This window comes from Lissotriton helveticus, chromosome 1_2 (genome assembly GCF_964261635.1).
Source record: "Lissotriton helveticus chromosome 1_2, aLisHel1.1, whole genome shotgun sequence".
NCBI lineage: Eukaryota > Metazoa > Chordata > Amphibia > Caudata > Salamandridae > Lissotriton > Lissotriton helveticus.
In genome coordinates, this window is record NC_136058.1 from 218,995,033 (window position 1) to 219,010,884 (window position 15,852).

The window sequence follows — 15,852 nt, forward strand, 5'->3', positions numbered from 1 at the left end:
TCATCGAGCAACATATGATCCCTGCCCACATTGTAGATACCAGTAAATACCTTTTTAAAAAGGAACAGAAATGGGTCTACAAACTCAATATGGATAAAACAGGTTTGAACAAAGACATCCAGCGGACGTCCTTATGATTAAAGACATACATTTACACACATACTCTTGAGGAATGCCATTCATACCACATGAGGTACAGAGGGAGATGCTTGATTTCTTTGGCAGGAGTGGTGCTACGAATATAGATGGGAAACTGCAATGCCCACTCACCTTAAACATATTACAGGTGGGACTATGCTATGTAATATCTGAAAACATACATGGTAATAGATGCAATGCAATATCAGAAAACATAAATTTTGCATTGTGGGACAAATACTGAGCGAAAAGGCGCCACACATTGTCCCCTATATGGAGTGATAACTAGCCTAACATTCGGTTGGACACTAACATTATAGAACAACCTATATTAGTAACAGTGTATCAGGAGGACATCTCGGAACTGCACCTCCGTATATGAAGTGCGAGAATGGACTCGCTGTGTAGGGTATGAAATGTCTCGTTTGATGAGTAGTTTCATGTTTTGGCGGCCCATACATTTGTTTTAAGTGGGGGGCACCGTACAATGAGAACACATTACAGCCTTAATAACTTTTGTAGCAACAGCACTACGTTTCCCAGAATGCGCAGTGGTCATGTGCCCCTGCCTGCGTTGCGCAGTGACGTCACCGTAATTGAATACAAAGATGGCGTCTCCCACCGCCGCGGTACCTCCCCGAGACGGCCCAGAGGGATGCCTGGAGTACCTACAGAGAGGTGAGTCTTCCTGCCGATTGTCACTTTCCTTATGATGCCATTTGTAGGGAGATCACGCCCGTTGACCCTGCTCGATGCGGGCCTTTGGTTTTTAAACATCGAGGGACTCCGTGCTAATAAATGTGCATATAGCTAATGGTGGGGGCTATCCTAGTGGATCTATCCTCCTCTCCTTGAATAAGTACGGGTCCTTTCATTGCAGTCTAAGACCGACGGAGGTTCCTTTGTGAACTTTACCGATACCCTTTCGATAGTAAGATTTGATGTTGGGTAAATGAATAAACACACAGCCATCATTCTACATTTCAGGGTCTGTATTTTCCTGGTAACATCTCTGGAGGAAGTATAGATCAAACTTACATTTTCGCTTAAACAGGCAGAAGGACTGTAATCGTAGGGTTCTAACCTACCTGCAGACCTACATTTATGCCATCATATGATTATTTATAATCAGCATACGCCGCCAATTGCATTGGTGGCTAGATATACTCTGCTTTCGGGATGTTGTGACCTACTCGTTATGTTGATGTGTTTATGTGCATTTTTTTGTCGTTATTAGCGCGGTGCTCTACCTACCTGAGCCGCAGCCAGGTGAGGCGTAGTGCCATCCTCCTACCTAAAAGGTAAGCGGGTGAAGGGCCTGAATAAGAGCCTCAGATGTACATGATATGACATCATTGGGCATATGTAATACGCATACCTATAGTTGGTCGTACTTTATTTTGTACTGACTTTAATTTTCATGTTTGTCTGTTGTCTCTGTCTGTTTTCTCAACTCATTTTAGTAGTAATGAGGACCAGTACCTGTCAAGGGACATCCTGTTCAATTGAAAAGACGTAAAGTAACACTTTTATTCTACTTCTCCTTTGAGGTAAAGCAGTAGCGAGATGTGGTCCTGATGAAAGCAGCAGGACACCTAGTAGGGTCCATAGTCTGCAGAAACATGTCGACCGTTATGATCTAAGGACCCGATTCACAGAATAAACTTAAGAGTCAATCCTAAACTTACTACTATTTTGGTGTTCACAGAATGCACTTACTACTTTTGGCATTCACAGAATGCACTTACTACTTTTGGTATTCACAGAATGAACTTACTACTTTTGGTATTCACAGAAGTTAGGATTTTGTCTTCAGTTTGTCTGAAGACAAACCTAAGACAGACTTAAGACAGACTTAAGACAAACTTAAGACAGACTTAAGACAGACTTAAGTTAGGATTTTGTCTTAAGTCTGTCTTAAGTCTGTCTTAAGTTTGTCTTAAGTCTGTCTTAGGTTTGTCTTCAGACAAACTGAAGACAAAATCCTAACTTCTGTGAATACCAAAAGTAGTACGTTCATTCTGTGAATGCCAAAAGTAGTAAGTGCATTCTGTGAATACCAAAATAGTAGTAAGTTTCTGATTGAGTCTTAAGTTCATTCTGTGAATCGGGCCCTAAGTAGTAGTTATTTGTTTTGATCTACTATATACCCGCACTGATTTTTAATTTTGGAAACATAGGCGATACCTAATAAAGTTTTTCTCTCCTAGTTCTCCAATTTTATATTCCTTCACGCTATTCACACCATCTTTTGTTTACTTACACGCACTGCTTTTTCAGTTATTGTTCTAAGGTTATCAGCCGTACACCTTTAAACACACTAGGGCATCCACTTTACAAATCCCAAGTGGTTGCAGGATTGCCCTCCTCGGTGTGAGGAGGCCCAGTTGATGATAAGGGCGGAAGCGATCGATAACTGATGGGTACTTTTCACAAATGTTGAGGTATCCTGTGATACTTATCTCACTCTGGTTTTCCATTTTCTGTCTTTTGAGTTGAGTTTCAGACATTGTCCAGCAGGGAGTGCACATAGACGTACAGTTACTCTTGAGGTTGTACACTATTTGTTTGGGGAACGTGACTGTGTGTGGTCTTTAAACTTTCACTTGGACCCTCCTTCTATCTGTTTTGTTATTATACTACTAGAGAGAGCCATCCTTGACAACACTAACCCACTCACCCTCCTCACAACAAACAAACAGACACCTAAAGGAAACCCGATATTCAAGTTTACGAAACAAGCACTTCTCAAGGTAGACCAAAAGTTAGAGACAAGCATCAAAAACTCAATGCGGGTAGCACTCTGGGCAAACTCCAAAATCAAATACAGAAGCAGGCCCTTAGATATAAAAACATGGAACGATTAGGCCTCTCTCACTCGGCCCAGCTAGAAGAGAAGGGTATGCCCCTCACGTTCAACAACCTGAGGGAAAAACACACCCTCCCATACGTAGAACTATACAACTTTTTGGTTATCAAATCAGCCATCACAAAAGCAGGACTAAGCAAGCCGACTCCCTCAATCTTCCAATTTATGGAAAACTTAAACAAGGCAGGTCACCAAGTCTCCCATCTGTACAAACTCCTGCACCCAGCCTCCACAAAGCTCAACACCAAAAGTATAAACTACTGGGAAACACATATAGGTTCAAAACTCTCAGAACAAGACGCACACACCATATGGAGGTCCCCGACTAGTAACATGATTTCTCCGGTAATAGCCCAAACAAAATTCTGGCTACTACTACAGGCATATTGGACACCAGCACGACTAGCAAAACTAGGTCTCACAGAAAGCGACTGCTGCTGGAACTGCGAGAAAGAAAAAGGTGACCTAGCCCACCTCATCTTCTATTGCAGCAAGGTCAACAAATTCTGGGGGAAGGTATTCGACTTTACTAACAAAGTCCTAGGCTGCACCCTGATACAGGAATTCAGCACCATAGTAACAGCGCACATAAACACAAATGTCACCTCACAGCACAACAGAAACTTGCTTGACTTCCTCCTGACTAGTGCTACAAAAACAGTGCTAGCCAAGTGGAAAAACACCACCGAAGCCACTTTCAAAGGGTGGCTAAACTGGGTGACATACCTAAGAGGTGCTGACAACACCGCATGCAGAAGCACCCCCTGGAGAAAGCCCAACAGAGAAATGTGGTCATCCTTAGACAAATTCCGAGACCCACACAAACCCCCTTGAAAAGCTATGGGTAGGCCACACAAGAACGCCACTCACAGTGCACGGTGGTCGAGCCACAACAATCGGCTAAACGGTTTTATGTTATATGTGATGTTATTTGTTATATGTTCACGCTATATGCGGAACTAAACACAGGGCCGTAAACCAAGCGATCCACCACAACCAAGCCACAATCTTCGCAAACTTAACGGGACACCATAAAGCTACCCAACAACCTATCAAAATCTCTATATAATCCGAGTATGCGAATGTATCAGCGGAGTGTAATAACTGTTATATGTATGTAAATATTCTGTCAAAGAAAATAATAAAAATATTTTCCACAAAAAAAAAGAAATAGAGGATTGAAATTTCGAAGCTTGCACCTGCTCTGAAGCTGTGCCTACAAAGGAATGGCTGTGTTGTTTTTGAAGTAGCACACAAGCGGCCGAGACACCCTGGTCAGAGAGGAAGGGTCAGCAAACAAAATGTATCTCCTAATTTAGAACATTGCTCAGTCTTCATGTGGCCAAATTCTTGGAAACTTTGAACAAAAATAACGTAATAAAAACAGCAGCGTTGAGTATAATGAAGAGATTCACAAAGAATTAGTAAATATTTGAGACTGCATAGAAAATAACATCGCTTATGCATGCTCTGACTTCAGAAATGCTTGAATTATAAGTGGCAAGATGATATTGTTGTGTTACCAGTCGAACATCAATAAATGTTATGCAGACGAAGGGGGCACCTACACAGTAATCACCTAGTGAGTATTTTGGCTCGTGTCACACTCATATGTAATTGTAATTGCATTTATACAAGGCTTGTTACCACTCCCCTATTTTAGCTGCCAGCAAAACAAAAGTAAAACAGAAGAGTTGCTAGGTTACAGCCTTATTTTAAAAAAAACATTGTTTGTACTGGTGGCTGGCATTGCTCTTTGCACCTTAAACTTGGTGTTACTAAGGAGTTCTGCAAGAATCTTCAGTGCATCGGAGTGATACTCTGGTTCTCCAGCTATCGTCAAGGTCTACCTTTACTACACTATCATTGGTTGTACACTGGTCTGTGAAAACCTTATAAAACAAGCATTGGCATAGCCAATAGGTCTCGCTTTTGGGATCTTATAAGTGCTTAGACATGCAACAGTTGCTGTTGTTGCACCAAGGATATTGTTCTACAAAACTAAATACTTATAAGGTTCCAAAGGCGAGACCTATTGGCTATGCCACTGCTTGTTAAGTCTTTCATTTGGACAGCTTTATGTATAGCCCCAGCCTCATGCAATATAAAAATACATACATTTTTACATAAATAGAGAGGCTTTGGTTCAGTCTTTTTTGTACGTTGGTCTCTTCATCTGTCATTCACATTTTGTGTACATCCACCATAGCATATAGCATGGAGCAATGGGTCTGCCCACTGCAGCCACTGGTTCTCTTGCAAGGCGAATGACAGTATTTTACCCGCTCAGACATGTACAACAACCTAAAAAGATGTGTACATTAGTCCCACAGTTGGTGAGTCCATTGTTTTCTTCAACAAAGTTTTTTTTGTCTTTCCATTGTTTATTCATACTTGTAAGGTTTATCTATTTTACCATCAATCAAAATCAACTCGTACTTTCCTGTGATCTGCATTAACACTGAAAATAATATCTGTACATCTCCTGGATACGTCTGCCTGCCAAGAAAGCATCCACATTGGTAAAATTATATGCAATGGTTATTTATTATTATAAAATATATATTGCGAGCATATGGTAGCCATGCTTCATGTGACAGTATCATGTTTTATTTTTTTATTTTTTTTGAGGTTTTGGACTGTAATAAAAAATAAAACAAAATTTACCCCACACAGCAGCTTGACAAAGGGTCAATGTATTTGCTTTACCAATGCGTGTTGTTTCAATGCTTATTACAATTAGGTCTGTGGACCCCATGCCCATTTTCAACCTAGTGTGCATAGGCATAGTGCCCAATTTTGAGTTTAGAGGACGGGTAAAGCATCACAAACATGACCTTATTATAAGTGCATTACATCCTAAAGTGTTTATAGTAGGCGGGCGAGACATCTCTCACATTTGTGTACCCATCTGACAAACTCTTAATCAGACCCTTGATCAAGAAATCTCACCTTTCTGTTTTTTCTTTCAAAACTTGTTAACAGATAAATCAAAATGTTAATATTTTAAGCAAAATTCTGTTAAGAGAAAGAAAATGATTATGAATACGTATTTATCCCGAATTCATAAAGCACCTATATTGTAACTATTTTACTATTTTACTATTCATGCTGTTACTCATCTCTACGGAATCAAATCATATTGAACTTTATATAGGAACTCAGAACTACGTAGAGATCAATCAGGAAAGCTTTCCTCCACGGTGGTGGAGAAATAGATGTCAAGCTAAAGGATTTGCAGATATCTGCGGTGAATGTTTTACTTTGAAAGGAGGTCAGAAGAATTTTAAAGTGAATGCTGTTGTCTTGGAACCACTGACTGGAGCCAGGGCCGTTTCTAGGTGTTTTGCCACCATAGGCGAGAATTGAAAAATGCCGCCCCCTCCTTTTTTCTACCATCACTCTCTTCCCCCTTCATCCAGGCTAGAAGAATAAATACATTAACACTCTCCCAGCATCATCACACACGTGTTCACAAGTCTCACTAGGAGTGCAGAAACTAAAGCCATGGTTCTTCCTCCATCTCGGGCCTCTACCCCAAACTTGCCAATAGTTTGGAACTAAGGCGAGGGCAGAGCAGTTGAGTGTAATTTCACAAAAGTATACCCACTACCAGTGCTTAATTTGTACACAAAATAAGTGCCACGGCTGTCGCCAAGAGGCCACTGCAGCTTGCACCACACATTGCCCCTGCCAGCACTGCCGACGGCCGTCCTGCACCTCCAGTTAATCTTCAGCACCCTCCCATGCAAAGTGCTTTGCCACCGCTGCCGATACACAATTAACACATTGCACAACATATTGTTGGGTGGAGCATGATAAAATGCAGCCCACCTGGTCATACCTGATGTACAAGTCAAGTACACACATACTAATTTAAGAAGACCACAGGCCCACCACTCTCTGCGGAACCGTACCTCTGTTCCTAGATTACTGGATAAAATAGCGGCTGAGCGCATACTTGAAACGGCCCCTGAGACCTCGTGCTTCCCATGGAAAAAAGCCTCTGTGTAAAATACTGCACGTTTGTTCAGTTGCGCTGACTGTTTTGCGGTTGCTACTGCTAGGAGACCTCTTTGTTCACCAATTCTGTGATTCACTGATACATTTTTCTTTTGCTAATAAACATTTTAAGACATCAGCTGGCATGAGTGTAGAGTGTCCTTGCCACAGGCAAAAAACATCCAAAGTATTAACTGTGTCTGAGAACTCACTTTATCATCAGGCTATCTAGAAACGAAGCCTTCCAATAGCTGCGAAGCTCATTTAGGCATTAGGCAACTTCTAAAATGTCAATAAGAAAACTGTTGATTAAAAAAATGTAAACAAAACACAAAGCAATAAATAACACCTCCTGGATCAGACATATATTCGAGACTGCCCCACGAACGCTTGGGTCGCTTCGCCCAAATGTTTTCGTGTCTGTAACTGTGCTCAGACTCACAGTGGAAAGGGCCATTTGCTGCTCTTCGCTATTTTTAAAAGCAGCTGCATTGGGGTGTACTTGGCAAAGTCAAAAGAAACTGCCACACTCCCTTGCATCAGGCATGCAGCAGTAACTGCACGCAGGGCACGTGCGCTGCGCCCACTGTGCGCCAACACAGGTGCTTCGACTGTTTGATCACATTTCGAAACAAAAGAGCGGGAACTGCAGAAGGTGCCGCCTGTGCCCTGAGGAGACATCCCGGGGCCCCGTCTGCTCACCAGTTATTCACTCCTCTCATATCAGCATCAACCGCAGTATTACCATAAAGCTTTAGTCTGTGTGAGCTTTGTGCCGCTCTTTATGGTTACACTATAAAATGTCAATAAAAAAACTGTTGATTAAAAAAATGTAAACAAAACACAAAGAAATAAATAACACCTCCTGGATCGGACATATATTCGAGACTACCACACGAACGCTTGGGTCGCTTCGCCCAAATGTTTTCGTGTCTGTAACTGTGCTCAGACTCACAGTGGAAAGGGCCATTTGCTGCTCTTCGCTATTTTTTAAATCAGCTGTATTGGGGTGTACTTGGCAAAGTCAAAAGAAACTGCCATTTACAAAGCAGTATGTGCGAAGTTCTCAAAACAGAAGCTTTTTCAGTGATGCTGACGGGTACATTAGACAACTTCTATCTTTCATGATGACACCACTTCCTAGTTCGCCAGTCTCTGGGACGAGCTCGGAGACTCACAGCTTATTTACAATTACAATAACAGGCCTTAGTCACAGTGAACACATGAATGCATTGCAGCATCCAAAATATTTATATTTTTTTACACCCACGTTCGCAGCGGCAGCGGCCTTCGCTGACTCACCAGTGCACTGCTCTCGGGGTGAAACTAGTCAGGTACGGTGGTACGTCCAAGGCTTTGTGCTGGAGGCAGTAAAAAAAGAGGGCCGGAAGTCGGGACAAGACTGTGTGGCAGGTGGCAGCAGCAGTATTAGTAATAAATTAATTTACCTCACCATCCACGTGACGTCCACCAAGAGGCACCAGAGCAGCGTGCCAGCTGACACACACACAGTCCGTCCCCCGCGCGGCGAGAGAGAGGGTGGTGCGCGTCACTGTCACTGGCAGCAGAAGCGCTGCTCACGGATTGGCCACAAATGTTGCCCAGGGCCGTCATTGGTAGCGCTATCCCGCGCTACAAGATTGACGGCCCTGGGGACCCACACTTACACTGTTAGTGTGTCTCGACCTGCCCGCTCCACACACGCCACTCTTCTAGGGTGCGCCGCCAGCCCGACACTGTACTAGGGTGCTCTCTAAGCTGCGGTGGACAAGCAGCAGGTGCGCTTGCACTGTACACAGTGCACTCGGTGCAGCTGCCCGGATGATTTTTGCCGCCCTCCTCATTTTGCCGCCCTAGGCGGCCGCCTAGTCCTGCCTAATGGCAGAAACGGCCCTGACTGGAGCCTTCATGGCCACAGATCCCCTGTATGGAAGTGTAGAGCCTGCATCTGGGTTCTAAGAATGGTGTTTAATGTGCAAGTGCAGGGGAGCAGCTGCACGAAATGGCTCCCCCCATTATACGTTGTTTTTTTACAGACATCAAGAGAAGTAGCTGAAAGATGGGTCTTGTTGTGGCATAACCACACATCTGCTTCGGTGCCATTCCATTTTCTAAATGCATGGCGTGATGAGTGAGGGAACACCCAAGAAACGTACAAGATGTTTGCATGGTATCAGATTTAAAAGCCGTGGCGGCCAGCATTGTCTGCAGGTAGTGAGTTGGGTGCGGGTGGTGAGAAGGAATGAGGCACAGGAAGCACAGCCAGGCTCCTCTGACCACTCACAGTGCTGTTATTCAGCATTGTGATTGGTTTTGAATGTCTTGGTTCGACGCTCAACCAGGGAATGGAGGCCTGGGCATGTTCTCCATGCAGACTGTAATGCATATTGCGAGGGGAATGGGGAAAGTGTGCATGACTGGTTTGGGTGGTCCGAGAGGGCAGAGCAAACAGTCATTGCACCTTTCCGTGCCCTGCTCCGAGAGCAGAACAGATCCGCCCACCTGCCCGCAAAGGAAACATAAAATGATAATAAAGTTATCATTTTATGTTTCCTTTACAGTGCACTGCTTAAAATCAGAAGGCGACAGAAGAAGATAACCAGATACCATATATTTTTGAGAGGATACATTTTATGCAGATCTCTCATATCCCCTCTTTTCCAGCAAAGCCGGTATATGAAGTAATTTTTAGGGGGGCATCATAGTCTGGCAATAAAAAACACAGAACTGTAAAAAGGCTTTTTCCACCAAGGGGTATCTTGTGGCTTTTGAGCTTTGCTCTCATTGTCTGTGATATCACTTGTAACTGCTAGGTGGTCGCCAGCTGTTATGGATATCTGATTTGTTGTTATTGTTAATTGCCACAGATCTAACCCAATTGTCTACATGCTTTGCATTTCCTCTTGTCTCAGTCCATTAACAGTGGTTGTTGTACAGTGGAAAATTGTACCTCCAAATTGTACCGTTGGAGGTAAATGGCCTTTGACCATTGTGTCTATGGCTGAGACAACAGCGCATCAATATCAGAGTGATGCAGGACAATGCCTGCCATTCATCCTTTTGGACTCATAAACGATAACCTACTTGAAAATACTGTAAACATCAGTGGAGCTTACAACAATAGCTACACATGTTTTGGTTTTTCTGATAGAATAACAGCATTTTGTCACATTCACCCCTATGGTGTGAGGCGTGCATGATCACGCGACGTTTTGCTACCAGTTCTCAGAATCTTATAGAATCTCGTCCAGTCAACCCAATTCTGATATTGTCCACTTTATGGTGTATCAGAACAGAACAGGCAAAGAAAAATGCAGGCAAGCTGCAACCAATCCCTGGTAGAAATATTATCTCACCACTTACAAAGAGTTTCAACTGGATCCAGTTACAGAACAAGAGCAGTGTTTAGACTGCAAATTGTATCCATGGTGTGGCAGCAATACAACTGCTACCAACTAAATTAAAAACAAAGGGAAAACAACAGAAACACCCACTTCCGGTATGAAACTGATATTCACTGGAATAAGCCCAAAGTTCAGAAAATGTTCAAAACCAATAGGAAATCAATTAGATTCAGTAGAAGCCATTTGTAAGTGGAATTTGCATCACCCTGGTATTGCCCTGAATTTAAAGGGCTAAAGGTGGAACGCAGAAGGTTTGAGCACCTCTGGAGAGTAGACTATAGCAAGGAGAGTAAAGATGCATACAAAGGGGCTCTGAAACAGTGTAAGGAGGCTATTCTTGAAGCAAAACAGGGATATTTTACGGTAAAGATTCAAGAGGCAGGAACTTTTCCCAAAGAACTTTTTAAATCAGTTACATTTATAGCTAAACCACAGCAGGCTAATATGTTTACACCTGACCAGGCTTTTTGTAATCAACTTTCTACCTTCTTTCAGAATAAGGTGCAAGTGATATATAATAGTCTTGTCAATCCATCGAATATCCTGGCAGTTAACAAGCAATCTGCCTCTGGGGTGGAGACAGTGCAGCCTAGGTTAACTTGTTTTAAACCACTTTCCGCAGATCATGTAATGATTCTCCTTAAATCGATAAAATCTGGGTCACCTAATGACCCTTGTCCCCTTGCTATTATGCACTTAGCTGCCAAGAAGATTAGTCAGATACTTACCCCCTGATTAAACAAGTTTTGGTATCGGGGATTTACCCTGCGGCCTGGAAGACCGCGTGCATTAGGCCAATCCTGAAGAAGACAACATTAGAGCCCACTGAGTACAAAAACTATCGTCCTATCTCGGGCCTACCCTTTGCAGCTAAGGTTCTCGAAAAGTCGGTCCATAAGACACTGACCGATTATTTAGAGAGCAATAGGCTACTGGATCCTACTCAACATGGTTTTCAACCAAAACACCCTACTGAGTCTGCTTTGATTGCAGCTTCAGAGGGGATCCGGAGAGTAGTGGACAGTGGGGGCAGAGAGACTATTGTTCTCCTCGATCTGTCGGCCGCATTCGACAACGTGAATCACACTGTGCTGGTGCGGCGACTACGGGGGGTAGGAATTGGGAATTCTGCCTTGGCCCTCGTTTCTTCCTTTTTAGAGGACTGGAAACAGAGTTTGAGATGGGATGGTTTACAATCTGACAGGTGTAATTTGCCCTGTGGTGTCCCACAGGGATCACCTCTGTCCCCGACGTTGTTCAAAGTCTATGTGAAGCCACAGGCCAAGACTTGTCAGGAAACATGGTTTCACTTTTGTGTCGTACGCCGATGACTCACAACTGGTGATATTCCTGTCGGATAGGCCTGAGATAACAGCTGCCAGTTTTCACACTTGTCTAAAGGACATCATGAACTGCATGAGCCTAAGTTTCTTGAAGATAAACAGAGAAAAAATTGAAGTGAAAGAGTTCAGCAATGGGATATCACTCTGGAACAATTCCTGGTGGCCGCCGGAGGCTGGGGAATGTCCTCCCCTCATAAGGAAGTTCAGGAACCTTGGAGTCATCTTTGACGACGAACTCAATAGGTCGGCACAGGTTAACAGTCTAACGTCTGCCAGTTTCTTTCTGGCAAAGGCTCTCTGTAAAATATTTCCTTTTATCCCCCCCAAAACTACAGAAGACGGTAATGGCTCCACTCTTTCTGTACAAATTGGACTACTGTAACACGCTGTTCCTTGGTATTGATAAAAACCAGATAAGAAAACTGCAATCATTACAGAATGCCACGGCACGATTAATTTTAAACCTCCCTATGGGCCATTCTACGTCACAGGGAATAAGGGCACTACACTGGCTCCCCATCTAGCGGAGAATCAAATTTAAGGCGCTCTGCTTGGTGCACAAGCCACAATATGGAGGTTCAGATGATACCCAGGAAATGTTCTGGCTTTACACCCCCTCGCGAAACCTTTGATCGGCCGGTCTTGGCCTGATCTGTACCCCCAAGTTTCGAAGGGCCAGATGGGGGGGGGGTCCCTGTCCAGCTGTGCAGCAAAATTGTGGAATAAACTGCCAGTGGCTCTGAGACTGCAAACTAATCTATTATTCTGCAGGAAAGCTCTGAAAACTCGGTTGTTCACACCCTAGTAGATCTAGCTTAGTCTCTGCCCTTGCGTACACACACCAGCGCCAAGACGCATTGGCATTCGAGCGTTTAATAAGCCCCATTTCATCATCATCACCATCATCATCATTATCAGGTAATGGTATGCTACGGATACTTAATGATTAATATTAGGCTGTAGCTACAAATAAGGGCTGGATGTATCAAGATACTGGTTGAAAAAATTGTCACAATTTGCAACCAGTCTTTTTGTGACCAATGTTTGATTTTGCAAACCGACCTATATACTAATAGGTTAGTTTACATAATTCCAATTTGGAGTGTATCGCAGTCTGACATACCTAATACATTTTCATTAGGCAAGTTGGAAATTGCGACTCATTCTGATTGACCACAGTTACATAGATGATGGCATGCATGGGTCATCAGACCACCGTCCCTGTGATTGTCTTTGAAAAAATATTTTTTTTTTTGCTTTTTAAAGCAGCCTGACATCCTGAAATGAAATGGAGTAGATTTTAAAAACAAAAACTGTTTTAATTTTGCAAATGTTTCAATGATAGTTGGCAGGCGTCCTCCGAGCTGCAGTCTAATCTCCCTCTAACTTGCATCCCATGTCACGAACGTGTCTAAAGAGGTCCCCTTTCTTTTGGTGAGCCCTAGGTAAGCAAAGGTAACTTATGAATGGTTGCATACATCTGGTATTGAATCGCAATATAGACAACATCCCCTTCCAAGTTGCCATTCGGTATCTGTTCGCAATCCCATTTTAGGAGTCGATAAAACTTTATCGCCTCCTAAAACTTGTACATGGGATATCATTTTTTCCAGTTGTAAACTCAAAAATTAAATGTTTGCAACTGCACACAAGTTTAATACATCTTCAAACAATGCACACCCTCCATCTGAGATATCCCTCATATCCCTCGACTTGTACTAAATATCAGCAATAGCTGTGTGGGTCAGCCTCAACAGCACCTGCCTTTACATACTTTCTCTTTTATCATGCCTTTGGTATGAAAAGCACTACCTGCAGGACATCACTTAAATAGGAATTCCTATGAAACCTCGGCGTGCCCTTCACAAGTCAAGTCACATGAGTACATTAGATCTTACAAAGAGTGCTGTCAATCACATCATAGGAGAAACGTGATAGTTTAATGGAACAGCATTCTTACAAATTAGAATACTCTAAAAATCACACATTGGCAATAAAACACACAATTATTTAGTTAAAGTTCCCCAAATATTTCTAGACATCCATTCATCAATTTAAAGATTACGGCTATGTACAATGCACCAAAGCATAATGTTGCCATTTCCTGCCACAGTATTTCAGAAAAGAGTTTTGAATCATTTCCATACGTACCAATCCAAGGAACCAGGAAATTGTACACCATTGCAGCCTTGGGATCTAGGAAAATAATATAAAATAGCAAGGAGAGTAAGAATCGGCTTACAGGTACACATTTTTCATAAATAAAATATATAATGGAAAAATAGGTGTATATTCATAACGTTTTTTTATGGAACAACTGTAAAAACTATTTGTATTGTTGAATTGTGCAATCTGTTGGCAGTGACTACTGACTTGAGGTAATGCAATGGCATTATACTGCCATGTTAAAGCCCCATTCACTGTCATTTCTGTTCATGTTTAACAATTTTGGTAAACTTATCACATTCAAATTGCTGCATGCGACAAGTTTTAGAGTAGAAAACAACAAAACTATTGTTCTAGAGGAAAATAAATGTAAACAAGTGACGCAACAAATTGTTTGCATTTTATTATAGAATGGATAGGTTAAGCATAGGTGCGCGTGTGCAAAAATATGATGTCCTATTTTAAACTATGAAAATATTTTATACTGTATTTCTTTTGTTTTACGTGAAACTTGTAATGGTTTAAAGGTGAAGCTTAAGTATTCCTGATGTGCTAAAGTCTTATTGACTGGATGGCTATCAATGAGTGAGCCCCCTTTGAGATTTCTTTATCCTCCAATGGCGCAAGCACAGCTGTAATTTTGTTAACATATTGCCTAAAGACTTCAAATGAGGTTGGGAGTTCCCTCAATTCATTTATTTATTAGGACTCCATACTGCACCATACATAGTCACTGTATTGGTCCATGTTTGTAGACAATTCAATCCGAAGCCTTTGATCTAGTGAATCTTCCTGAGCTGCTCTCAGTTTGTGACAGAATTTGACAAAATATCCTTGTCTTGCATATTTCTGCCTCACAAGTCCAAACTCCATCCTGATTTGTGCAGGCGCGGCATTCCGGGGTAGTCGGAAAAAAAAGCTGCAGGTGTCAAGGTTTAGCTTCTCAAGCCATTCAGATTCACAGCTGCAAAGTGCTTCACATTCATAGGCTATGGTGGGTTATAGATTCATTCTGATGGCCTCAAGTAAGGGTAGGAGCAAGGTGCCTCCAATCTTCTTCTGAAGGGATAGAAAAGCAGCAGTGAGAGACCCTGCATTCACTTCCATTTTTTCCTTATGTCATAAAAAAACTGCTGTTTTTGTCAATTATCACTACCAGGTACTTGTAAGCTTGCTCTTGAGTTAGTTTGTAGTTATTTAAATACCAGGGTCCCGCATTCTTAATTCTTTTACTGAACGTTAACACCTATGTGTTAGCGAGGTTAATGTCCAGGTTATGTGCAAGGGAGTAGGTACATAGTTTGGCCTACAGCCTTTGTAGGCCGACCTTTGTTCTACTGAGAAGAAATATATTGTCAGCATATAACATACCTTATAATGCTTACTCTCCAGTTTGGGTGCATTAGCATTTGCCTGATCCAAGGCTTCTGTGCGGTCCGCCAGAAAGAGGTTGACCAGTGCTGGACCTCACACGCATGACTGTTTAAAGCCTGGATCTTACGGCAGACTATCGTTCCATCTTCTATTATTTATCCTAATCCATGTGGGGATGTAGAGTTATTGAAAAGCTCTCATAAGCTTCTTTGAGATCTCCCAAGCAGCAAGTTTGGATCAGAGTTGTATCCTATGTACACAATCAAAAGCGGCTTTCAAATCCACAAAACAGGCAAGTAAATTTTGAGTTTCTGATCTTTCTTATAGTCAATACTAGTACTGTCAAATTGTTCACAGTGCCCATCCCATAGTGAATGCCGGTCTGGTTGTATGGAATTATCTTTCGGTCTTCCTCCCAACTGTTCAAATGGCAGAGTAAAAGCCCAACTTAATAATTGTCCTCATTATCTAACAAAGCGACCAGGTGGTAATTTGAGGGATTGCTATTTTTTCTGCCTTTAAAGAACGAGTGAATGAACGCATCAAGCCAAGAGTT

General features: G+C 42.4%; 1 protein-coding gene and 1 long non-coding RNA gene across 2 annotated transcripts in view; one reads left to right on the forward strand and one right to left on the reverse strand.

The window, feature by feature from the left end:
- LOC144799877 (uncharacterized) overlaps positions 1 to 15,852 on the forward strand; it is a 218,991-nt gene that overhangs the window by 192,252 nt on the left and 10,887 nt on the right. The window lies entirely within an intron of this gene.
- LOC144799871 (cytochrome P450 4B1-like) overlaps positions 1 to 15,852 on the reverse strand; it is a 444,500-nt gene that overhangs the window by 187,248 nt on the left and 241,400 nt on the right. The window contains exon 3 of the mRNA XM_078671469.1: positions 13,908 to 13,952. Coding sequence (XP_078527595.1) covers positions 13,908 to 13,952 — 45 coding nt within the window. The remainder of the gene's footprint in view (positions 1 to 13,907; positions 13,953 to 15,852) is intronic.